The sequence below is a fragment of the Capra hircus genome, chromosome 7, assembly GCF_001704415.2.
Source record: "Capra hircus breed San Clemente chromosome 7, ASM170441v1, whole genome shotgun sequence".
Lineage (NCBI taxonomy): Eukaryota > Metazoa > Chordata > Mammalia > Artiodactyla > Bovidae > Capra > Capra hircus.
This window is the reverse complement of record NC_030814.1, coordinates 102,673,498-102,698,102: the sequence shown is the minus strand read 5'-3', so window position 1 is coordinate 102,698,102 and position 24,605 is coordinate 102,673,498. Positions and strand designations below refer to the sequence as shown.

The following is a 24,605-nucleotide window of genomic DNA, read 5'->3' as shown; positions in this document are numbered from 1 at the left end:
CAGGTGGGCAGGCAGGGAGGGTGTCTCAGATGATGTTCACAGCAGACGAGAGGGGCAGCCTGAGAAAGGCGTTGGAAGAACGCAGAAGGCCCCGCCACACCTCGCCCTCATCCACCAGGTGGGCACACTGGCGTGAGGATGGTCCGATAAATCAGCAGTCCATTTAGGGGGGTTCCCAGTGATGGTGACAGACCACACGGGGCTGCTGACAACCACAAGAGGAACACCCCGCGTTTGGATGGTCTTAGGGACTGGTGGTTCGTGTGGCTCACAGTGTGGACTGCTGGCCGCTGGCTGCCCACCTGGTGGGCGCCCAGGGGTTCATAGCATCGCATACACGGTGCTTGGCCACACCCGGGGAGCCGTGACTTTCGTTCGCTTTAACCACAAAAGGGGCTTCTATAGGTTACGACTCACATGCATGGCTGTTCCGCTCATTACTTAAAAAAAAAAAAAAAAAAAAAAAAAAAAGGCGTTATATAGGGAGGCTTCCATCCCTAGAACGTTGGAAATTTTGCCCAAGAAAAATGTGAACTCCTGGGCAAATCCTTAAGACTGCAGTGGAGCTTTGTTATTATTGTTTTATCTGTCTAAGGTGGCAAAAAAGAATTTTTTTAACCACTTTAACTGTTTAATTTATTATTAAAAATTTTTTTTGTTTTTTTGGCCATGCTGTGAGACCTGTGGGATCTTAGTTTCTGGACCAGAGATTGAACCCGGGCCCTTGGCAGTGACAGCACCAAGTTCTAACCACTGGACCAGCAGGGAATCCCCCTACTTTAACCGTCTTAAAGTGGACAGTTCAGTGGCGTTTAGCACATCATGGTGTTGTGCGATCCCCACCCCCATCTAGTTCCAGGGTAGGGAACTATTTTGTCACCCTAAAAGGAAACCCCATCCCCATTAGCTGTCACCACTTCCCAGCTCCCTGCAGCCCCTGGTACCCACTGACCTGCTTTCTGCCTCTGGATTAGCCTGCCCTGGACATTTCATATAAATGGGATTGGATAATGAGTGTGCGGTGAGACAAAGCAGAGGCACAAACATTATTTATATATATGACATATAAAAACTATGTGATGTACCATGTATTTATACATATGAAGCTTCCCAGGTGGCTCAGTGGTAAAGAATCTGCCCGCCAATGTGGGTGACATGGGTTCGATCCCTAGGTCGGGAAGATCCCCTGGAGAAGGAAATGGCAACCCATTTCCAGGGGCCTGGTAGGTCACAGTCCGTGGGGTCGCAAAGAGTCAGCATACGCGTATACGAAGGGGCTGGGGTCTCCATCGCCATCTCTTCCCAACTCACCAGCGAGGACCGTATTTGGGTAGGATGTTCTACATAGCCCTTATGGTAACTCCAAGGCTAATTCTACAGGGCTAAGAATGTTTTTGCAAGCTTGCAGTGCCAGGAGAGAAGGCCTGTCATGTCAAGGTGGACCAGCATTTCTCAGTCTTGGTAGCGCTGACATTTGGGGCTGGATCATTCCTTGCTGTGGGGCCGTCCTCTGCGTCTCAGGGTCTTAAACAGCATCCCTGACCTTCACCCAGGCCGGATCATTCCTTGCTGTGGGGCCGTCCTCTGTGTCTCAGGGTCTTGAACAGCATCCCTGACCTTCACCCACCAGACGCCAGTAGCACCCGCTCCCTGCAACTATGACACCTAAAAATGTCTCCAGAAACTGCCAAGTGTTCCCTGGGGGGAACAGTCACCCCCGGGTGTGCTGCCCTGACTTAGACCTCCACGCTGCTTTCTCAATACCTGGATCCCTTCCAGGGTGACACTCCCTGCCCCAAGCTCCATGCTCTGCCTGCAGGTACCCACGGGCCTCCGGGGCCAGGCCCTCCTGAAGGTGTGGGGCCGTGACTGGCGGGTGGAGGAGGGCTCCCTCTTCCACAACCAAACTTCGGTGACCGTGGACAGCCGGGGAGCCTCCGTATTCATTCAGACTGACAAGCCGGTGTACAGACCCAAGCACCGAGGTGGGCGGCCAGCGCGGGCTGGGGGGGAGGGCCGGCTGTGGATGGGAGCTGCCACACCCCTCTCTCCTTTCTTCCAGTGCTCATCAGCATCTTCACCGTCACCCCAGACCTGAGGCCCACCAGCGAAAAGGTGAGATCGGCTTCTAAAACCATGTGCCAGGACTCACCCACCGGGCTCCAGCCTGGCCAGGGCCTTCATCTACAACTTGCCTTCCTCCTGCCTCTTCCAATTTCTACCTGCATTCTTGGTTTCTTCCCAGGGTTCCACATCCGCTAGGGGAGCCAGGAGGGAGGTGTGTGTGACAGAGAGGGGCAAGGGCCTTAGTGGAAGTGCTTCCTCCAGAGTTCCCCACGGTCGCCAGTGGTCATCCATACGGGCAGCTGCCTGTTTTTCTCTGGAGGTTGGTTGAGGGCCTGAACTGGGTGAAGTCCAAGAAGGATAAATCACAGGACATTGAATTCAAAGTGCAAAGTTTCCCGGTGCCTCTGATATGGACACCCCCGAGCTGATGGGGCTGTATCCACGTACACAGGGTCAGCCACGCATGGGACCCAGCAGAAGGTGTCGTTGGGTTCAGGGGGCACAGGTGTGCAAGCAGTTGTCCTTCCCTGGAGCCAGTGTGGCGTGTTCAGTTTGGCAATGATGGGCACCAGCTGGAAGCCAGGCTCTAGGCTGGTGCTGGAGGTTCAGAGATAAAAGTGTGCATCCCAGGCCTTAAAGGAACATCGCATCCCTAGAAACAAGCCAATTGCCACCTGTGAGGGCTGCTTGGAGGAGTTGTCCTTGTTGGGGTGTGGAGGAGGAGTCTGCGAGGGAGGGCAGGGTTGTGATCGGGAGCAAAGAACAGAGACCACTAAATGGGGCTCAGCCACCCTCATTGCCATTGGCAACCGCGTGAGCTTGCTGGGCGACTTACAGGGCAGAAATGCATTCTTTCCCAGTTCTGGAGGCTAGAAGTCTAAGATCAGGGTGTGAGTAGAATTGATTCCTTCCAAGAACCATGTGATGTAAGAACTGGACATAAAGAAGGCTGAGCGCAGAAGAACTGACGCTTTCCAATTGTGGTGCTGGAGAAGACTCTTGAGAGGTCCTTGGACTGCATGGAGATCAAACCAGTCAATCCTAAAGGAAATCAACCCTGAATATTCATTGGAAGGACTGATGCTGAAGCTAAAGCTCCAATACTTTGGTCTCAGGACATGAAGAGCCAACTCACTGGAAAAGACCCTGATGCTGGGAAAGATTGAAGGCAAGAGAAGAGGGCAGCAGAGGATGAGATGGTTAGACAGTAGCATCATTGACTCAATGGACATGAATTTGAGCAAACTCTGGGAGATAGTGAAGGACAGGGCAGCCTGGCGTGCTGCAGTTCATGGGGCCGCAGAGAGACACGACTGAGTGTCTGAACAACAACAGCAAGGACCGTGAGTGAAGAATCTCTTCCAGGCCTCCCTCCTAGGCTTGTAACTGGACATTTTCTCTCTTCGTCTTTGTTTTGCCCTCCCTTCATTCCCATCTGTTTCCAAGTTTTCCTTTCTTATGACACAAGTCCTGTTGGATTGGGACCTATGCTTTGTCGCTGTTTAGTCACTCAGTTGTGTCTTCCCCTTTGTGACCCCATGGACTGTAGCCCGACAGGCTCTTCCGTGGGATTTTCCAGGCAAGAGTCCTGGAGTGGGTTGCTACTTCCTTCCCCATCCAGGGGTTGAACCTACGTCTCCTGCATTGCCATGCGGATTCTTTACCACTGAGCCACCAGGAGAGCCCAGGACCTATGCTAGGGACCTTGAAATCTCCGCCATAAAGACCCATCTCCAAATATAGACACGTTCTGAGAATTGAGGCTGAGGACATCACACTTGAATTTGGGGAGGAGTAGGGGGCATCATTCAACCCATTACGGCACCTGAGCCTGTCCCAAGGGATGAACACTCAGCATGTACAGGGGGCTTCGGTCTTTCAGGGGGGTTTGCTTATGGCCTCTGTCTGTCTCATTTGCAGCTGGAAGCTTACATCCTGGTGAGTGTCCTGCCCCTCTGCAGCTCTGGCTTGGGAACAGCCTACCCTCTGCAAGACCTGGTCTGTCTTTGTGCACTACTCCCCCTCCGGGTTGATCCCTGCCTGCCCCGGTGCCCCACAGGCTGAGACCAGGTCCAGCCCCATCCCTGACTCAACCCTGGGATGAGCTGAGTGCACGTCTGCCCATCTCTGTCGATTTTCAAGAACCTCCCTAAATGGGGAGTCAGGATGACCTCTTCTGGCCTCTTGTCTTCAGACATGTCCCTTCTATGCCCCGAGCTTCCGTTTGCTCGTCATAAATAGCTAATCTTGGGGCCTGCCTTGACGCATGTCCTGTCCTAGAGAGGGGCTTAGGAAGGTCCTCGTGCGTGCCAGGCACATGTGGGCTGTCCTGAGCTTATTGCGTGTGTCATCTTGCAGGACCCCCGAGGCTCGCGGATGATGGAATGGAGACACTTGGAGCCCTTGTGCTGTGGTACATCTCTCTTCTCATTCCTTCTGTGGTTTGGGGGCTGCACCTTTGGGTGGCACATGTGATAAAGCTTCCAGGAAAATGGGATGTGCTCTGCCTCAACACCTGCCACGCCTTTCCTGGAGCATGGGACCCTCTGCCCACTTTTCTGTCTCTGGGATCCCAACCAAGGCTCCTCCCATAAATTGGGACCTTTCTGGAATATCAGAGCCTTGTTTGTTGGTACCCCTCCCTTCTTCCCACTACAGATCTTCCTCGTCTTCACCCTCCACCCAACACAAGACGTTTCTTTTCCAGCTAGGAGTCAGAAGGCTTTGCTTTGGCTGAGGAGCTGGCTTTTTTTTTTTTTTTTTCCTTTCTCTATGACAGTGATCTCCTGGAGAAGGAAATGGCAACCCACTCCAGTATCCTTGCTAGGGAAATCCCATGGTCAGAGGAGCGTGGCAGGCTATAGTCCATGGGGTTGTAAAAGAGTCAGACACGACTGAGCGACTCAGCAGGCACGCATGCCTGTGGCCACAAGGGCCGTGTAACTGACATCTCCTTTTGTGCTTTGGCCGTAACGGAAGTGTAGCAGGGATTTGGGGAGACTGCGAACAGTTGTACACCTCCATCTGGGAGGTGCATAAACACGGCAGAGCCCTGAGTCCTCTGTGAGTCAAACGCAGAGTACGGGCCTCCAGCCGACATGGTGCGTCCTGGTGGTTGGTGCAGCGTCACACATGCCTCCAGATCCCCTGGCCTGGCCTTGACCCCTCTCCATGTTCCTCTTCTTGATTCTGAGATGCCTGGGGAAGGCTGCCGAGTAGGAACAGGGCCTGTGCGACTCTCTGTCCCCGAGGGAATGACTCAGGTGGAGCAGAGTGGAGCAGCTGGGTGGCCTGTTTCCCTGGTTCATTTGGCTCATGGCCTGTACTTGGCTTTGGCCTCAGGGCTCCCCCAGGAACCCTAAGTGCGGCCTCTCCCTGCTTCCCCAACGTAGTCTATGGAGGAGGTGCTGGCTCTGCACAAACCCTTGCCAGCCTCGGGGTGGCCTTGAGCTTCCCTGAGGGGCCGTGCGGGGAGCGGGAGAGGCCAGGTTCCCAGGGCACCTCACCACCGGATGCTGGGCTTTCTGCCCACGAAATTGCCCCAGGATGAGGGGGAGTCTGTCTTCACACAGGCATCACCAACATGACCTTCCCCTTGTCTGACCAGCCGGTACTCGGAGAATGGTTCATTTTTGTCGAAATGCAAGGCCACGTGTACAACAGGTCCTTTGAAGTTCAGAAGTATGGTAAGTTGGAGAATCTTAGGCTCTTAAGATTTCAGACCTGGGGGATCCACAGTCCCAGTGACGACACAGATAATAAGGAAGAGAAGACGGCAGGAGCCTCATTTACTGGGGGCTCAGTCGGGGCAGGCGTGAAGGGGAAGGCCAGGCCTTTGTCGTGTCTTTTTATGTGTTATTTATCTGTGGCTGTGCTGGGTCTTCCTTGCTGCACGCGGGCTCTTCTCTGGTTGGGATGAGCAGGGGCTCCTCTCCAGCTGCGGTGCCTGGGCTTCTCATTGTGGCTTCGCTTGTTGCCGAACACGGGCTCCAGGGCGTGCGGGCTCAGTAGCTGCAGTACGTGGGCTCAGTAGCAGTGGCTCCCAGGCTCTAGAGCACAGGCTCAGTAGTTGTAGCACGTGAGCTTAGTTGCTCCGCGGCATGTGGGATCTTCCCGCATCAGAGATCAAACCTGTGTCTCCTGCATTGGCAGGCGGATTCTTTACCACTGAGCCACCAGGGAAGCCCCTCTCATATCCTTCTTATGATTTTTTTTTTTGGCCATGCCACATGGCATGTGGGATCTTTGATCACCAACCAGGGATTGAACCTCACCTCCAGCCTTTGAAGCACAGTCTTAACCACTGGACCACCAGAGAAGGACCCTGTCATGTCCTTTCAAAATAAATCATGGTAAAATATGTGACCTCATATAAGTAGAATCATAATATTGGTCCTTTTGTGAATGACTTATCTCATGGAGCATAATGCCTCAGGGTTCATCCATGTTGCAGCATGTGTCTGAATGGCCTTCCTTTTTAAGCCTGTCGTTTCCTTTTCTTCTTTCATCCTCATCCTGAACCTATGAGGTATCTCCATTTTACAGATGGTATAACTGAGGCTGAGAGAGTCATTAAGGAACAAGAGCCGGGGAGTGCACCTGGGCCAGAGTCACATACTGTGGCTTCTTAAATTCTTAAATTAAATTCTTGCTTAAATTCTCCCTTAGGGGGTCAAGGGTTTCTCTTCCTTTCATGAAGAAGGTCTTGAAAGGAAAAGCCATACAGGAGAGGGTTATAAGTTGCAAGCAACGGAAGCCTGGTACAGACTCAGTGAGCACAAGAAAAGGGCTTTACAGGCTCAGGTAACAAGCTCTAAGGACCAGAGTCTTCATGTTCCCTCTGTTCTGCTCCCCGGTGTCCATGTCTCTGTGGGCTGAGCAAGGTGATGAGATGGGTGGGTGTGCCCAGGGCAGCAGAGAGGGACTGTCTCCAGCCACAAGCACCCTTAGGATGCCCATAACTGGTCCAGAAGCCTGGCTACTGCTGCACCCCTGGGATGGGCTGGAATTGGCTACACTCAATGCAGATGGCCTAAAACTGATGAGATATGGTCCCCTGAGAAAAACAGCATGTTGGTCCCTCAAAGATGGAAAATAAATGTGGCCCACAAAATCCCCAGAGAGCTGCCGGTGCTCAGCAAGGCCTAGTGTGGATTCCCTTGATGTCAGCAGTGAGGCCCGGCAGTTCAGTTTGCTGTCTTCACCTCCAGCACCCTTCTGGAGCCACTCTGGTGATGGAAGCCACCCTGCCTCCTTCCTCTCTGCTCTCTCCCTTCAGTGCTGCCAAAGTTTGAGCTTCTTATTGACCCACCCGCGTATATCCGGGACCTGGACACATGTGAAACCGGCACTGTGCAAGCCAGGTGAGAAGGAGGTGGCCACTATATTCGAGCCTTTCATACCGTGGGCCCGCCCCACCCAGGACACCCCCGCCCCGCCTCCCAGGCATGCTTCTTTCCTAGGACTCACACCTCCTCCGGGCACAGTCTTTCCTCCATGGACTTGCTCTTCCCCGGTACTTGCCCCTCCCCTAGAAGAGCCCGCCCGCAGGGCAGCCCCGCCCCAGGACACGCCCCGCCCCTAGGACACGCCCCGCCCCTAGGACACGCCCCGCCCCTAGGACACGCCCCTCCGCAGGGAACCCCACTTCAGCAATGCGGCTTTCCCCCGCATACGGGGCGTCCGTGGCGGGTGGGCTGACCCCAGAGGGATATTTTTGAGCGCTTGTTGTTCAGTCGCTCAGTTGTGTCCGACTCTTTGCGACTCTAATGACCAGGCTGTTGACAGAGCTCGACGTGAGGGTCAACCAGAGGGTGTCCAGAGGCGCTATTCCTTTCTGTCCCCTAGGAGGGCTCTACGAGGCCCGTGTTCCCGCCCCAGCTCTGCCACCTGCCGGAGGTTGTGGCTGAGACGTCTCCTTTGCGCTTCTTCCCCGAAAAAAATCCAAGGGCGCGCTGGATACACGCGCATTTTATAGTCCAGAAAATACTGTAAAAATTCTGGGCGTTTTTTTTTTCTTTCCAGTTTTGCTTCTGTCTTGCTTCTGTGTCCCAGTAAGCAGTTGTCTCCACTGCATCAGGCGTGACATACATACATTTAAGTCTTTCACCTACATTCTTGAGAAGATGGCTTACTCATTCTCCGTGAGGAAACAGAAGCTCAAAGAAACCAGATCCCTGGCTCAAAGTTGAACTCCTTGGGCACTTAAGCCTAGCCAGGCCTTCCTGTTGCTTACGATCGCTCGATCCTCTGTTCTGTGTTACTCCACTGTGTGCCCCACCTCGACAGTTGTCTCACATACCCGGCTTCTTTGAGTCCAGAGTTCCTGTCTGACCCTTGGTCTCTTTTTCTGTCCACCATGAGGCTTGGTGTAGAGGATCTCCGGGCCTTCGAGACTGACCCCTCCCCACTATCCTCTGGGCACCTGCTTGTGAAACTTAACTACTCTTTGTCCTTTTGTTCCAGGTATACCTTTGGGAAACCTGTCTCGGGGACTTTAACCGTCAACATGACTGTGAATGGTGTGGGGTACTACAGCCAGGAGGTGGGGCGCCCCATCCTTAGGACCACCAAGGTGAGGAGCAGGGACCTCGAGCTGTCACCCAGTAGGTCCCTTCCCACAGCGCCTGCTCTTGGCTTCGGCTCTGTGATCACCCATTTCATTTTACTTTCCAGAACAGTTTGTATGGTGGGAATTTTCCTGATGATAAAATTCTTACAGGCTGAACATAGAGGCTAGAACATATCAAAAAGAAATAATAAAGTTGACTTGTTCTGTGATAGGCAGACATAGCCAGCATTGCTATTTTGATGTCTTTCTTCTTAGGATGTTATTGTAGGTAAAGGGAAAGGAAAAGATTTATTGAGACATAATTCACATAACATGCAATTCAGATATCCATACAGAAGGTACTATTTATGCCCCTGGAGTGGACACACTGAGTCTTAACCACTGGACCACCAGGGCAGTCCCACAAGTTATTGCGGCTTCTTGACTTTTGATGGGTAATGCTAGGAACACATGTTTATTTTTCTGTGATGTATCTCTTGGGTTTGGAATTCCTGAGTTCTGTGGTTTGAATTAAATATGATCACCTGAATAAGAACAAACAAAGGATCTTTATTCACAGCTTGCAGCAAGGGAGTCAGCCACCATCACTTGTGTTTGGCAGAGACGCAAAGGCAGGTGGAGAAGTGGAAAGATTCATAGTGAAAAAGGAAAAAGGCTTCTGGTGTGCCATGATGGGAGGCTATTGGCATCTGGAAGTCATGGGTGGGTAACTAGAAGCAGGCATCCAATGTAATTCATGAGGGGTGCATTGTTGACTTTTTCCAATTGTTTCTTGGACTGCAGAGAGATCAAACCAGGAAATCCTAAAGGAAATCAACCCTGAATATTCACTGGAAAGGCTGATGCTGAAGCTGAAGCTCCAGTACTTTGGGCACTTGATGTGAAGAGCCAACTCATTAGAAAAGATCATGGTGCTGGGAAAGATTGAAGGCAGGAGGAGAAGGAGACGACAGAGGACGAGATGGTTGGATGGCTCACCGATTCAATGGACATGAGTTTGAGCAAACTCTGGGAGATGGTGAAGGACAGGGAAGCCTGGTGTGCTGCAGTCCATGGGGTTGCAAAGAGTCAGACACAACTTAGTGACTGAACAACAGCAATTGTTTCTAAGATGGAAGTGGGGGCAAAGATCAGGGAAATAGTCAATTATTAAGTCCTGGCCATTTGGGGCTGACTGTTATAGGGGTTATTGCTGGGTTGCTATAGAGATAGAGGTCTGACTTCTTACAAGTCTGACTTGTAGATACAGCTGGCTCTCCCATGTCTGCGGGTTCTGCATCCCAGGATTCAACCAGCCTCACACAGAAACGCTTCGAAGTTGGCTGAATCTGTGGGTGTGGAACTTGTGGGTATGGAGAGCTGACAATGGGTTGGCTTTCTACACTGGTGCCTGCAGCTCTTGAGTCAGAGTTATTTTTTTTCTATACTTGTTCAGTTGCTAAGTCATGTCCAACTCTTTGCAACCCCATAGACTGTAGCACTCCAGGTTTTCTCTGTCCTTCACTGTCTGCCAGAGTTTGTTCAAACTCATGTCCATTGAGTTGGTGATGCTTTCCAACCATCTCATCCTCTGTTGCTCCCTTCTCCTTCTGCCCTCAATCTTTCGCAGGATCAGGGTCTTTTCCAATTAGTCTCCACCTGGATGTTCAGTCTCTGAGTGGTGACTACGTTGAGTTGTTTGAGGAACTCCCAGATTTTTTTTTTCTTCTAAAGTGGCTGCATAATTTCACATCCCGTTGCATGTAAAATTTCATAATCTGGTTTTTATTTTTCTTCTTCAACTTCAAACTCCACGGTGTGCGTGCCACTATGCAACATAGACAAGCAGTCCTGGAGATTCTGGGGCTCTGAGTCCTGTCATCCCCACCTCCTCTCTGCCTCCACCCAAACCAACTTCCTTTGCCCCCGGGATGCATCCTCTCTCTGTGTCCCTGTGGCTTCTCTTCTGTGGAGTGGACACTGCGGCCTCTCACCTCCTCTGTGCCTGGTGCTCCTGCCCTTGTGATCCTAGCCATTCCCTCTAGAAGCTGCCCCGGTAGCTCTTGTCTTAACGTTCTCTTTACTGAGTAATTCACTCCACAGCTGTTTACAGACATGGATTATTTGCCCCTGGGAGCAGTCCTGAGATAGGAGTTGATTGGGGTGGGGGGGGGGGCGTTCTGCACCCTGGGCGCGGGAGGGGAACCAGTGCTCTAGCGTGTGGCTGACCAGGTTCAAGTCCCCACCTTGCAGTCTGGCCCAAGGGGTTGTTTCAGCTTCTGCCCGAAGAGCCGACCTCTCTCCTCCTAGAAGACGATGCATATCCAGCCGGGGACTCAGCCTCCATGCAGGGATGCACGGCATAGAATGGATGGGTCGTCGAGTGTCCCCCTGGTCCTCCAGGCGGCCAGAGGGGCACCTACTTGAGCTGTGTGTTTGTGAGTCATCTCTCAAAGCCGCTCAGCTCCGGCTGAGCACGACCTGTGTGTCTCCTACCTCCAGATCCATGGGTCCCAGGACTTCAGCATCTGTGTGAAGGACATGATTCCGGCTGACGTCCCCGAGCACTTCCGGGGCACCATCAGCATCTGGGCCATGGTGACTGCTGCAGATGGGAGCCATCAGGTGGCCTTTGACGACTCCACTCCGGTCCAGAGGCAGCTGGTGGACATCCGGTACTCCAAGGACACGAGGAAACAGTTTAAGCCGGGGCTGTCCTACGTGGGGAAGGTAAGCCCCAGGCATGGTGCCCAGCAGGGCCTGTCAAGGTCACAGGCTCTGTGCCGCCTCCCACCCTAACTCCTGCCCGAGGACCACTGTGTAACCCCTGCAGTGCATTCCATGGGCCCTGCAGCTGTGATGTGGTTGAAAACCAAGAACTTTTGACCTCTTGGGATTAAGGAGCTGCTTTGCTGTGCATAGTTAGACATTTCCGAACCTAGAGCGCTAAACCCGATGCTATGTATCCACTTATTTAATCTGTTCCACGATGGTATCGCCTTCCTTAATTGGGTTGACTTTATGTCTAGATGACTTAACTACTAAGTCCATAAAAGGCAGACCCCCGTCTCTGAGACAGTCTGATTCAGCTCCCTTGTAGGGAGTGGCATTTAGAACAAGCCCCTGCCTCCCTTCCACCCACTACACTGTTTTTCTACACAGTAAAATTTGAGATGACTAGAGATTCGAGATGCTGAACTGGGGTGTCTGGTTTCATTGGAACTTGGGGGGAAGGGAGGGCAAGACCAGTGGAGCCTTGTGTCACCCCAGGGTGACCCTTGCCTCTGCCCGGTATCCACACCCCTCTTCCCTTTTGCGTCCCGTGGGTCACCCACAGGATCCTGGAGGCCTGTCTTCATGTTGTTCCTGCTCCTCCTGCTCTGCTCTGGGACCTCCCTTCCCTCCTCCGTGATGAGATCTCAGCCCCCACCCTCAGCTCTCTGTCCCACATGCAGAGGCATGGCTCGCGTGCCCCTGGATTTGAGGGTCCCGGCTAAGGCACCATACGGAATATGTATGAATGGACTTGGGGCTCTCCATTCAGTGAAAGGAGAGTGTTTCACCTACACCCAGGAAATTATCCACTCTCCGCACGAGGGGCTTCCCCGGTGGCGCTAGTGGTAAAGAACCCGCCTGCCAACGCAGGAGACCCAAGAGACGTGGATTCAATCCCTGCGTCGGGAAGATCCCCTGAAGGAGGGCATGGCAACCCCCTCCAATATTCTCACCTGGAGAATCCTCATGGACAGAGGAGCCTGGCAGGCTATAGTCCATAGGGTCGCAAAGAGTCAGACACGACTGAAGCGACTCAGCACTCATTTCATATCTGCATTAAAGAATGGAGCTGGGAATACCCTGGCAGTGCAGTGGTTAGAACTCCGCCTTCAAATGCAGGGGGTGAGGGTTCAGTCCCTGGCTGGGGAGCTAAGATCCCACATGCCTTGTGGCCAAAACCAAAACAGAAAACAGAAACAATACTGTAACAAATTCCATAAAGACTAAAAATGGTCCACATAAAAAAAAAAGAAGAAGAAGAACAGAACTGGTCACCCCATCACCAGATACCTGCACAGCTGAGAGGTGCTCCAGGATCTTTCCGGAACCACTGATCATATTTCTTCACAACATCCATGTCTTTTGAGCCCCTCTCTCTGACTGCCTTTTCTACCTGCCGGAATGAGTGAGGTCTAAGAGTTACATGGAACTGCTTGCCCTGTTCCTTCCTGGCTGTGGCACCAGGTAAATGGCTGGTGATTTGTGCCTTGTGACTTCTCTACCAAGTCCAAGGTCAAAAAAGCTTTCCCCTGCGTTATCTTCTAAGTATTTTGTAGCTCTAACCATTACATTTGGGTCTCTGATTCATTTCGAGTTAATTTTGGCATATGGTGTAAGGTAGGGGTTCAGCTTCATTCCTTTGCATCTGGAGACCCAGTTGTCCCAGAACCATTTGTTGAAGGAATTGTTGTTTTCCCATCGAATGGTCTTGGCACCCTTGTCAAAAATCAATTGACTGTAATCCTTTTCTTTTGCGATGCCATGTGCCATGCGGGATTTTAGTTCCCTGACCAGGGATTGAACACGTGCCCCCTGCAGTGAGAGGGAGGAGCCCTGACCACTGAACCTGCCAGGGGATTCCCCTTCACCACATTTTCATCTTTTTTGACCATCAATTGGCTGTAGATGGCTGAACTTACTTCTGGACCGTCGATTCTGATTCATCAGTGTTCACACCTGTCCTCATACGAGTTCCGTCAAGTGCGGCGTCTCCACTACTGCACCTTTGTAGCAAGTTTTGAAATTGGATGTATGAGTTCTTGATTCTTTAACAGGATTGCTTTGGCTGTTTGGGGCCCCTTACAGTTTCCTGTGAATTTTAGCATCGAATCGTCAATTGCTGCAAGGAAGCTGGCTGGGATTCTGCTGGGGGATTGGGCTGAGTCTGTAGATCAGTTTTGGGGGGGTGTCACCAGCCTAACCATACTGATTCCTTGGTGACCCATTCCAGGTGGAGCTGTCGTACCCGGATGGTAGCCCGGCGGAGGGAGTGACCGTCCAGATCAGGGCAGAACTGACGCCGAAGGACAACATCTACACCGTGGAGTCTGTGTCCCAGGGTGGGCTGGTGGAGTTTGAAATCCCCTCCATCCCTATGTCAGCCCAGCATGTGTGGCTGGAGGTGAGTGAGTCACCTAGAGCCTTGTCATTCAGCCAGCAGGCATGGGTTTGGTCCCTCCTCCAGGCCACGCTCAGGCACTGGGTCAGTCGTCCTGGGTCCTGCCCCTGCCGTGAGTGAGTTCACAGTCTGATGGGAGAGCCGGCCAGGGGGTCAGATAAACCAAACACCCCAGAGTGAGGCAGGATGCTGAGAAGGGGTCAGGGTGTCTGGCTCCCCACAAAGGATCTTCCCAGGTGGACTCCTGACCAGGGGGGTGTTCAGCCAGGCTACTTCCTGGAAGGTGGAACAACATATGCAGAGGCCCAGAGAACTGCAACCGTAGTATAATTAGGTTCTGCAATGCCCAGCTGGCCGAGCCATCGTAGGAAGATGTGGAGGAGGGAGCCGGTGGGGCTTCCCCTTACGTCAAGGGATGTTGCTTAGGGTCCACCCAGAAGGCAGTGTGAGAGTCAGATGGGCTGAATGGTCTGATTTTATAACCTCTCCCCACTCCGGAGGCCTTCCCAAATGGCACAGTGGTAAAGAATCTGCCTGCCAATGCAGGAGACACAAGGCTTCAATCCCTGGGTCAGGACGATCCCCTGGAGGAGGAAATGGCAACTCATTCCAGTATGCTTGTCTGGGAAATCCTGTGGACAGAGGAGTGCAGCTCGCTACAGTCCTTGGGGCTGCAGAATTGGACGTGACTGAACACGCGCACATGCACACCCCACTCCAGTGTCCATAGTTGGGGGGGGGGGTGTCTGGTTGAGGTCACAGGTGGGCAGGTGGGAGGCAATGACGAGGCTGTGGAGGCAGAAGTGGCAGGACCTGGTGCCCCCTTGTCAGGGGCGGGAGGAGCAGGAGTAACAGAGAGGACGTCCCAGCCCTCGTCTCTATGGCTGACGGTGGGCATGGTGGCCCCACGGACACTGGCGTGGTGGAGACAGGGGCAACTGAGAATCAGTGTGTAGGGGGGAGCCGAGGACACTTGGGATCACTGTGTCCCCTGTGGGCAGCACGTCCTTAAAGATTTTTAACAGCCAGAGGTCTCCAAGCCGCCAACAGTTTTAACCAACTGGCTACAAATTTGGGGTTCCAACTACCCCAGGACCTAACAAGTACAGATTTTTGAATGACTGAAAGACACCCCTTTAATTTCTGTTAGTCTTTTAAGAATTAGGTGGTAGCAAAACTCCCCAAGTGACTCCAAATACTAGAATTAGTGGGATAATTTTGTCTTTCACAGATACATAACCAAAAACCAGCATTTCCCAAAAATGTCACTTTAATAGAAAGACAGTCTATTTCTGTGACCAAATACTGCCTAAGAAAAGGTCTTTAATTAATTATTTTCTTAAAAAGAAGGATGAATTTTAAACTTTACTTTTAGTTGACATATATATGTCTCTCTATATATACCATTGACATGTAACATAGTCATTGCAGGCATTCAGTGTAATGATTCAATATCTGTATGTGCATGAAATGACTCCACAGTGTGTCCAATTGCCATACATAGTTACACTTTTTTTTTTTTTTCTCGTGATGAGAACCTGTAAGATCTGCGATAGTGCTAGTGGTGAAGAACCTGGCTGCGAGTGCAGGAGACACAAGATGCAGGTTCAGTCCCTGCGTCTGGGGGAAGGTCCCCTGGAGGAGGAAATGGCGACCCACTCCAGTACTCTTGCCTGGAGAATTCCGTGGACAGAGGAGTCTGGCAGGCTACAGTCCATGGGGCCACAAAGAGTCAGACACTACTGAGGGGCCGGGCACACCAGATCTATTCTCTTCGCAACTTTCTCTATAAATTAGGACCAACCAAAGAGAGATACACACGCGTATGGGACGAGAGCTGGAGGGTCCCAAATGGATCGCTTTGTGTGCTGTCCCTGTGGATCTGGGACGCCTCGCCCTCCCGACAACACATTCAGCAAGCTCTGCCAATCTGGATGCCCACTCACCTTCAGGGCCCACAGCTTTCACTGGGATTTCACTACACAGGCTTGACTGATTTATCATTGGCCCCATCGCTGAGCTCAGTCTCTAGCCATCTCCCCTCTCCTGAGGTCAACTTGACACCGCATCACGTGGTTCAAACCCTCTAACCCCATGATCGGGCTTTCTGGCTTGGCTGTCCCCGTCTTGAATTGCTCCTTAGCACACATTATCAGGACCCTCGGTGAGTAACAAAGACACTCCCTCCTGGGGAATCCCAGGGGTTTAGAGGCTATCTCCCAGTAACTGGGATGAAGGCAGGCCAGCTTCTTTATTCTATGTCACACAGAGGTCTTAGACAACCCCCTGCCCCATACCCTGCTTCTGGCATCTTCCTTGTGTTAACTGCATTCTTCTAGCGGCAAGTGAAGGCAGCAGGTTTAAACTCCCAAAGGAGCAAAGGTAGTATAACTGCCAGTCCCTGGGGTGTTCAGAGAGGGGTCTGAGGGCTCCAGGCGGGCCCTCACTTCCGAAGCAGGCTATGCCCTCTGAGAAGCCCCTGGGGCTGCCGGCAAGCCCAGGACATGGGGGTCCTTAATATGCCCGTGATGGAACTGCCTCTCAGTGGCCACGTGGGCCACCCGCCCCTGACTGAGCCAGCCCCCAGCACCCTGTGGCCCTTCTTTGACGGAGATGGGAGAGAACGAGCTTGCCACACAGGACCCCGTTCTCTGAGAACTGGGGAGGGGAGCTTCTCCAGAGGGAAATGGGAGCATGAGAGGGTCTTGCTGCAGAGCAGGGCAGGTCGAAGCATCCCCAGGACCCCCCTTCCTACACCAAGCCTCCAAGCCTTGACCGAGTACCCTGTCTTCTTCAGACCAAGGTGACAGCGCTCAGTGGAAAGCCCGTGGGGGCCCAGTACCTGCCCAGCTACCTCTCGCTCAGCAGCTGGTACTCCCCCAGCCAGTGCTACCTGCAGCTGCAGCCGCCCTCCCATCGCCTGCAGGTAAGGCTTTCAGGTGCGCCCCTCCCCAGGCAGGAGGGGCCCAGGAGGCAAGCAGCACACACGTGCCTGCAGGGTCCCTGCGCGCGCTTCTCCTCCCTTCTCTCTCCGCACTGGTAACCGCTGGTTTTTTCTCTGTTTATTGAGTGTGTTTCTGTTTTGTCATGTTCTTTCATTTGTTTTAGTTTTTAGAGTCCATATATAAGTGATAGGGTTCCCCTGGTGGCTCAGACAGTAGAGCATCTGCCTGCAGTGCGGGAGACCTGGCTTAGGTCTCTGGGGCGGGAAGATCCCCTGGAGGAGGAAATGGCAACCCACTCCAGTATTCTTGCCTGGAGAATCCCATGGACTGAGGAGCCTGGTGGGCTACAGTCCATGGGGTCACAAAGAGTTGGACATGACTTAAACGACTTAGCATGCACACAAGCCTGCACGCGTGTTTTATAAAGCACACTGTTATTGCTCCTAATTGAGAGCACAGAGGGCTAAGCCCCGCTGCCGTGGGTGGTGACAGGCTCGCCAGTACTGTCTCTTGTGGAAGCCACTTGATGATGGGGCTCCCAGACCCTACCAGCCCCGTAAACTTCTGACACTCCCTACCCTAGGGGTGCTGCCGAAACCTAAGTCTTCAAGGGGTCCCTGGGATGCAGTCTGTGCGACAGGGCTGAGTGGCCCTCTGTGGGGGTTATGAGAATGAGAAATTCCACTGAGATCGTGCCCAACTTGGCTGAACACGCTGTTCTGGTTTTAATGCTGTTCAACCAGCGGTGCAGCGTGGGGAGGCTGGCGTTGGCTGCCTTCCCGTGTGGACGGGAAGGAGTCCTGTGTCCCAGCTGCCGGGACCCATGTTCCCAGGAGGCAAGGACTTGGCAGGGCTGCAGAATTCCCCCTGGGAGGGACACCTCTGTCTTGCCTGAGTCAGATCAGCAGGCGCCCACTCTCCCTGTCCCAGACTGGCATTGAGGGGCCCTGAGTGTGAATTTGAGGCAGGAGTGGCTGTGCTCGGTCCAGTCCAGGCTCTGTGTCGGCGTCCTCTTCCTTTCCTCCAGCACCAGGGGATGTGCAGCGAGGAGCTGCTCTGCAAATGGGGGCTGTCACCCCAGTTTTTCAGGGTGACTCTGATGCCATAGGGTTAGTTCATGAGAAGAAGAAAAAAGTTTGTGCTCTTTCCTTGTGTTTTTCCCAACATCTCAAACCAAAGCAGATTTTTGTTTGGGTGTCATTATAAGGAAGATATATACAAATTTAGAGAGAAATAGAAAAAATAGTATAATAACCATGTGCCTTCCACCTAGATTTATGAATTGATATTTTGCTCCATCCATCTACCCACCCATCCACTCACCCACCTATCCATCCATCCATCTACTCACCCATCTATCCATCTGTCCACCCATCCATCCATCCACCCATCCATCCATCCACCCATCCATCCATCCACCCATCCATCCATCCACCCATCCATCCACCCACCCATCCATCCATCCACCCATCCACCCACCCACCCATCCATCCACCCACCCATCCACCCACCCATCCATCCACCCATCCATGCACCCACCCATCCATCCACCCACCCACCCATCCATCCACCCACCCATCCATCCACCCACCCATCCACCCACCCATCCATCCACCCATCCATGCACCCACCCATCCATCCACCCACCCACCCATCAATCCACCCACCCATCCATCCACCCACTCATCCACCCGCCCATCTTCTACTTACCCATTCATCCACCCATCCACCCACCCATCCATCCATCCACCCATCCACCCACCCATCCATCCATCCACCCATCCACCCACCCATCCATCCATCCACCCATCCACCCACCCATCCATCCATCCACCCACCCATCCACCCATCCACCCATCCATCCACCCACCCATCCATCCACCCACCCATCCACCCACCCATCCATCCACCCACCCATCCACCCATCCACCCACCCATCCACCCATCCACCCATCCATCCACCCACCCATCCATCCACCCACCCATCCACCCACCCATCCATCCACCCACCCATCCACCCACCCACCCATCCATCCACCCATCCATCCACCCACCCATCCATCCACCCACCCATCCACCCACCCACCCATCCATCCACCCACCCGCCCATCCACCCACCCATCCGCCCACCTGCCCATCCACCTGCCCATCCATCTTCTACTTACCCATCCATCTACCCATCCATTCACTCACCCATTCATCCATTTCTCTCCACTTTTTTTGGCTGCAGCATTTGCAAGTAAGTTACAGATATCTTGATACTTCCCTCTTAAATTCTTGAGTCTTAAAGACATTCTTCAACCTGATTTTCAGTCATTCTATCTAAGAAAATTGTACTAACTCAATCATGTTGCTTAATTCACCGGCAGTCGTCAGGTTTTCAAAGGTGTCCTCAAGATACAGTGTGTCTATAGTGCGGATTCACACCCATGCTTGTCTGCATAGTCGTGTGCACCCGTGTGTGAGTGTGCTTGTGTGTGTGTGTGCGTGTGTGCGTGTGCGCGTGCATGCATTTTATTCAGGATCCATTTCTATGCTGCTTTTGCTCTTCTGTGTCTGTAAGCACTCCTGAGCTGGAGCCTTTTCATCACCGTGACTTTTATAAAGAATCCAAGCATGTGGTCTTGTAGATTACCCCACATTCCAAGTGAGATTCAGGTTGAAGGCTTGTTTTGGTAATATTACTATGCACATGCTGCTTTTGTCACGTTCTGTCAGAAGGCAGAGTTTTGGGCAGCCCCACCCTTGCTGAAGCTGATCTTATCCTTGGTCCCAGTCTAGCTCCTCCCAGCTCGTTCCTTCTGCAGGCGAGGCTAATAAATCATCTGGGTGACGCTGAGGCCCCTGCCACAGTGTTCTGACCCTCAGCAACCTTTCGCCCAATGCTTTTTTCATCTTTTTTGGAGTGCGGTGTGCCTTATGGCATGCAGGATCTTAGTTCCCCTTCCAGGGATCAAATCCATGCCTCCTGCAGTGGACACACACAGTCTTAACCATTGGACTGCCAAGGAAGTCTCGCCTTTAGCATCTTTGATGTTCTTGCTGTAATCAGTTATCACTTCGGGGCTTCATGATGAAGATTCTGATTTATGCATTACGATTCTTGCATCCCTTTTGCACTTACTAGGTGGCGTTCCTCTGTAAGGAACTTTCTCCACCAGTATCTTAGTTGCGTGATTGTTTTTAGAGTGCCTATTGTCCTATATACTTCTAAAAAAGTGCCCACTATGTTATAATCGGTTACCATCATACTTCCTTTTTTTTTCTTTTTAAATTTTGAAATAATTTTAGAGTTACAGAAGAGTTGCTCATACAGTGCAGAGAGTCCCTCTATATCCTCCCTCTAGCTTCCCTTAGTGTTTTAAATTTTTTAAGTGTTGTTTGCTTTTTGTTTCTGTGAAAGTAATTTATATATTTTGGACACTCCACCCTTAACAGATACATGACACGAAAGCATTTTCTCCCGTTCTGTGTATTGCCTTTTCACTATCTTGATAGGGTCCTTTGATGCAACAAAGACTTTTAACTTCTGGTGCAATCCAATTTATTTGTTATTTTGTTGCTTTGCTTTTGGTGCCTGTCTCAAAGACACCATTCATTACCAAATCCAAGGTCATCAGAGTTTACCTCTGTGCTTTCTTCCAAGAGTTTTATAGTTTTAGCTCTTACATTTAAGTCTTTGAACCATTTGAGTTAATTTTTTTATATGGTGTGAGGATAGGGTTCAACTTCATTCTTTTGCATTTGGAGATCTAGTTGTTCCAGAATCATCTGTAGGAAAGACTATTCTTTCCTCATCAAATGATCTCGGCACCCTTGTTGAGAATCAGTTTGCCACAGATGATTATTTCTGGACTCTCAGTTCTATCCTGTTGATCTGTATGTCTGTCGTTATGCCAGGACGACAGTGTCTTGAAGATGATTTTTGAAATTGGCAAGTGTGAGTTTTTCAACTTTGTTCTTTTTCCAAGATTGTTTTGGTTAATGCTGGATCCTTTGTGTTTCCGTATGAATTTTAGAATCGGCCTTTGCATTTGGCAAAAAAGGCCACTCACACTTCTGTCTAATGTTATCATCTCATGTACAAACCATGGTACAATTGTGAAAACTAAGAAATGAGCACTGGAGATGACTGTTAACTAAACTCTGGACTTTATTTTGATTTCCCTAGTTTTTCCAGGGATTCCTTTTTTTTTTTTTTGGTCCAGGATCCCATGCAGGATCTTGCATTGCGCTTCTCTCCTCCAGTCTGATGGTTTCTCGATCTTGTCTTGTCTTTCAAGACCCTGACATTCTCTAAAGGTTCACTTTTCTTTCTGCTATTCCAATTCCCCAAATTTGGCTGTGGGAGCACCTTTGGGCCAGCTCCTTAAACAAGTAAGTTCTCTTCTTCAGTGGGAGGTAAGAATGACATTTATTAACCACTCACAGTGAACAGGTTCAGTGTGGAGAGTAATATATTCATTATTACATTAATCATCTCATTGGATCCTCAGGACCTTCTCTCCAGGAGATTTAACCTTATGTTTCAGATGGGGAAACTGAGGATCAGAGAGGTGAAATGACTTACGCAAGGACCCACAGCAAGAATGATACTCACCACTCACCACCCCTCCTCTGAGCATTCAGGGTGGCCCAGATGTTTGGGGAGAGTCATGAATTGTAAATCATAGAGCATAGGAGGGAACCTCTGGGGCAAAGACCCAGAGGAAGACTTCTCATGCAGCTTGTTGCCTCAGTGTGGGATATGGTCATGCTCTAAGCCCTTGGGGAGGTCACAGGACCTGGGAGACTTTGGCTGTAACGCAAGGAATGAGAGCAGCTTGGAGGCTAAGCATGGGGCTCTGGCTTCTGCCCTTTGGGGTTTGAATCCTCTTCCTACAACTCACTAATGTTGAGAGTGGACCAAGCTTCAGTTTCCCCGCTCTGGAAACTTGGGGATTATGATAGAACCTGGCTCATTGGTGTCTATCCAGTGAGAAGTTTCAGCCCACCGCCAGCACTTGCATCTGTGAAGTTAAGGAATAGTCCCCAAGACCATCCGCCCACCTAACACCAGTTGCTGAATTTGAGGGTCCTCAAATCACCTTCAGTTTCTTTAGTCTCTAGAGGGATTCACAGAATCTCTGAAAGCTGTCATACTCACAGTTACAGTTTAATACAGTGAATGATACAGATTAAAATCAGGCAAGGCAAGAGGGTCATAAAGGCAGGGGCCAGATGAGTTCTGAATGTGAACCTCCAGTTGTCCTTTCCCCACAGAGTCAAGGATAGTGTTACTTTGCTAGTAATGATGTGTGACTACGTGCGTGGTGTACTGCCAACCAGGGATGCTCACCTGAGCCTCAGTGTCCAGGGTTTTGGTTGGGGGTCAGTCATGTAGACATGGCTGACTACCCGCCTGGCTGGCCCCAGTCTTAATCTTTCCATAGGAAGGATTAATCCTTCCAAACTTACATAGTGTGGCCCAAGGTCCCCACCATAAATTATATTGTGAGTATCTGGTGTGGTCCCAGACCTTAGATAAACAAAGACTCATCAGGCAGAACGTTTCAAGGCCTTCGAGATCACCCCCAGGAGCAGTGGCCAAAGGCCAGTCCTCTTTGGAGGCTAGGTTCAGTTACTTGCTACACGGCACTCACTGAGAGCTTCCATGCCTTTATGACATTTCACCCACAACCACAGCTCCATTTTCAGAGCGTCAGCTGGGGTTGCTATGATGATGTAGTCGCAGCCAGGGACAGACACTGAGCATTCTGCTCTGAGGCCAGTGCTCCTCCCCAGCTCTCCTGGCCTCCTTGTGGCCCCAGAGTGGCCTTCTCCCTAGGGTGAGCTGTGGCATCGGTACAGTCTCCCTAGGGTGAGCTGTGGCATCCGTGCTGTTCTGTGGGTGCCAGGCAGGGCTCCCCATGCCTGCATGTCTCCCGCAGGTTGGAGAGGATGCCTATTTCCCGGTGAAGTCCACGTGTCCCTGCAATTTCACCTTGTACTACGAGGTGGCTGCGAGGGGCAACATCGTGCTCTCAGGCCAGCAGCCTGCCCACGTCACCCAGCAGAGAAGCAAGCGGGCAGCCCTGGAGAAACCCATTCGCTTAATGCACCTTTCTGAGACAGGTGAGCTCATCCTCAGGCTGGAGGTTCCTGTTCTTCCTTCTGAACCGTTGAGACTGGGATGGGCATCCCAGCAAGGCTCGGTAAGCAGAATGCACCCAGGAGGGGAGCCTGCTTCAGGGTGAAGGGCACATTCCCCAGGCAAGATTGGACTGGGACCAGGAGGGTGGGCAGTGACCAGCTGCTGGAGGCAGCTCCTCTTGAGGCTGCCACGGGCTGGGCCCCTGAGCAGGTCCACACTATGCTATGCTGCCTTCTGCCAACCCTCTTCTGCTTTTTTCCAGACTGATTCCCCATTAAGGAGTCCTCCTCCCCACTTTCCTCGATGCCACATGCTCCTCACAAGACCCATCTTCTCCCCTGGGTCTTCCCATCCCTCTCCTCTTCACAGCCTCTCTGCCCAAAGCAGGATCCCCAAACTAAGGACCGTGGACACTTTCAGGGTATTCTTTGTGATGGGGGCCGTGCTGTGCACTCTAGGGTGCTGAGCAACATCCAATGGTCTCCATCCATTAGATACCAGTGGCAATCCACCTACACACAGTATGCCAACCTAAAATGTCTCCTGCTATTGCCAATGTATCTAGTGGGGAAAGTGACTCCTGGGTAAGAATCACAGAGATAGATGATGATAGATTCATAGATAGAACCATCAATAGATAAATAGACGGATAATAGAGTCACGGATGGATGAAAAAGAGAAAGTAAAAGTGAAGGTTGCTCTGCTGTGTCCCACTCTCTGTGACCCCAGGGACGGATAAGTGGATAAATAGATTCATGTGCAGAATCTTCAATAGATAAATTGACAGGTGGATAGACAGTCGTGGATGGATGAACAGTTTCATGGATGGATGAATAGAAGCATCAATAGATAAACTGATAGATGGATGGATAGATAAAGCCATGGATGGTTGGATGGATGGTTGGATGGATAGACAGATGATAGATAGGGAGACAGGTAGACAGTCTCTCTGATTCTAAGCCACTTTCTTACCCTCAGAACTGCTATGTTTGGGGCCAGCTTCCTCTCTGTGGAGCTGCTCTGTGCAGTTTAGGGTGTTGAATAGCATTTTTGGCTCCTGCCCACTAGATGCCAGTAACACCCCCAAGCTGCGATGACCAAAATTACCAAATGTCCCCTGGCAGTCAGCATTGCCCTGGTTGAGAGCCACTGGCCTGATGACTGCATTTGACATTGTGCACCCACATCCTCTTGGGTTTGTCATCCTTTCTGGGTGAAATAACAGGGAACGTGAGTAGCCATGGAGTACTTGCCCTGGGCCTGGCCTGGGCTGGCACCTCCTCATGCTACACCCCATGGTAACCCCCAAGGTAAAGCTGGGCAACTGCGGCATCGCTGGTCCTACTGTGAGCTGCTGCATTTTCACATCTCTCCTCACTTATCTTAGAGCCTCCTCCGGCCCCAGCAGCAGAGGTCAGCGTGTGCATGACCTCTCTCCAGCTCGCCGTGACCCCCAGCATGGTCCCCCTGGGCCGCTTGCTAGTCTTCTATGTCAGAGAGAATGGAGAAGGGGTGGCTGACAGCCTCCAGTTTACTGTTGAGACCTTCTTTGAAAACCAGGTAGGGCACTGGGAACCAAACTGGGGGAGGGAGGGGAGGATAGGTAAGCGTCATCGGGGCTGGAGGCTCCAGGATGTCGAGGCTGGGGTGGACTGTGGACAGTCACCGGTCAGACTCCAGGCGATGTGATAGGCAGGACTTGTAAGGACTGTCCTGCCTTTGGGAATAAAGGAAATC

At 51.7% G+C, this 24,605-nt stretch overlaps 1 protein-coding gene across 1 annotated transcript in view; it reads left to right on the top strand.

Moving 5' to 3' along the window:
* Positions 1-24,605, top strand: part of CPAMD8 (C3 and PZP like, alpha-2-macroglobulin domain containing 8) — a 100,819-nt gene that overhangs the window by 10,897 nt on the left and 65,317 nt on the right. Inside the window, exons 4-15 of the mRNA XM_018051356.1 lie at positions 1,820-1,985; positions 2,063-2,115; positions 3,988-4,005; positions 4,426-4,480; positions 5,640-5,753; positions 7,346-7,430; positions 8,533-8,641; positions 11,120-11,347; positions 13,623-13,793; positions 16,588-16,716; positions 22,666-22,849; positions 24,256-24,428. Coding sequence (XP_017906845.1) covers positions 1,820-1,985; positions 2,063-2,115; positions 3,988-4,005; positions 4,426-4,480; positions 5,640-5,753; positions 7,346-7,430; positions 8,533-8,641; positions 11,120-11,347; positions 13,623-13,793; positions 16,588-16,716; positions 22,666-22,849; positions 24,256-24,428 — 1,485 coding nt within the window. The remainder of the gene's footprint in view (positions 1-1,819; positions 1,986-2,062; positions 2,116-3,987; positions 4,006-4,425; positions 4,481-5,639; positions 5,754-7,345; positions 7,431-8,532; positions 8,642-11,119; positions 11,348-13,622; positions 13,794-16,587; positions 16,717-22,665; positions 22,850-24,255; positions 24,429-24,605) is intronic.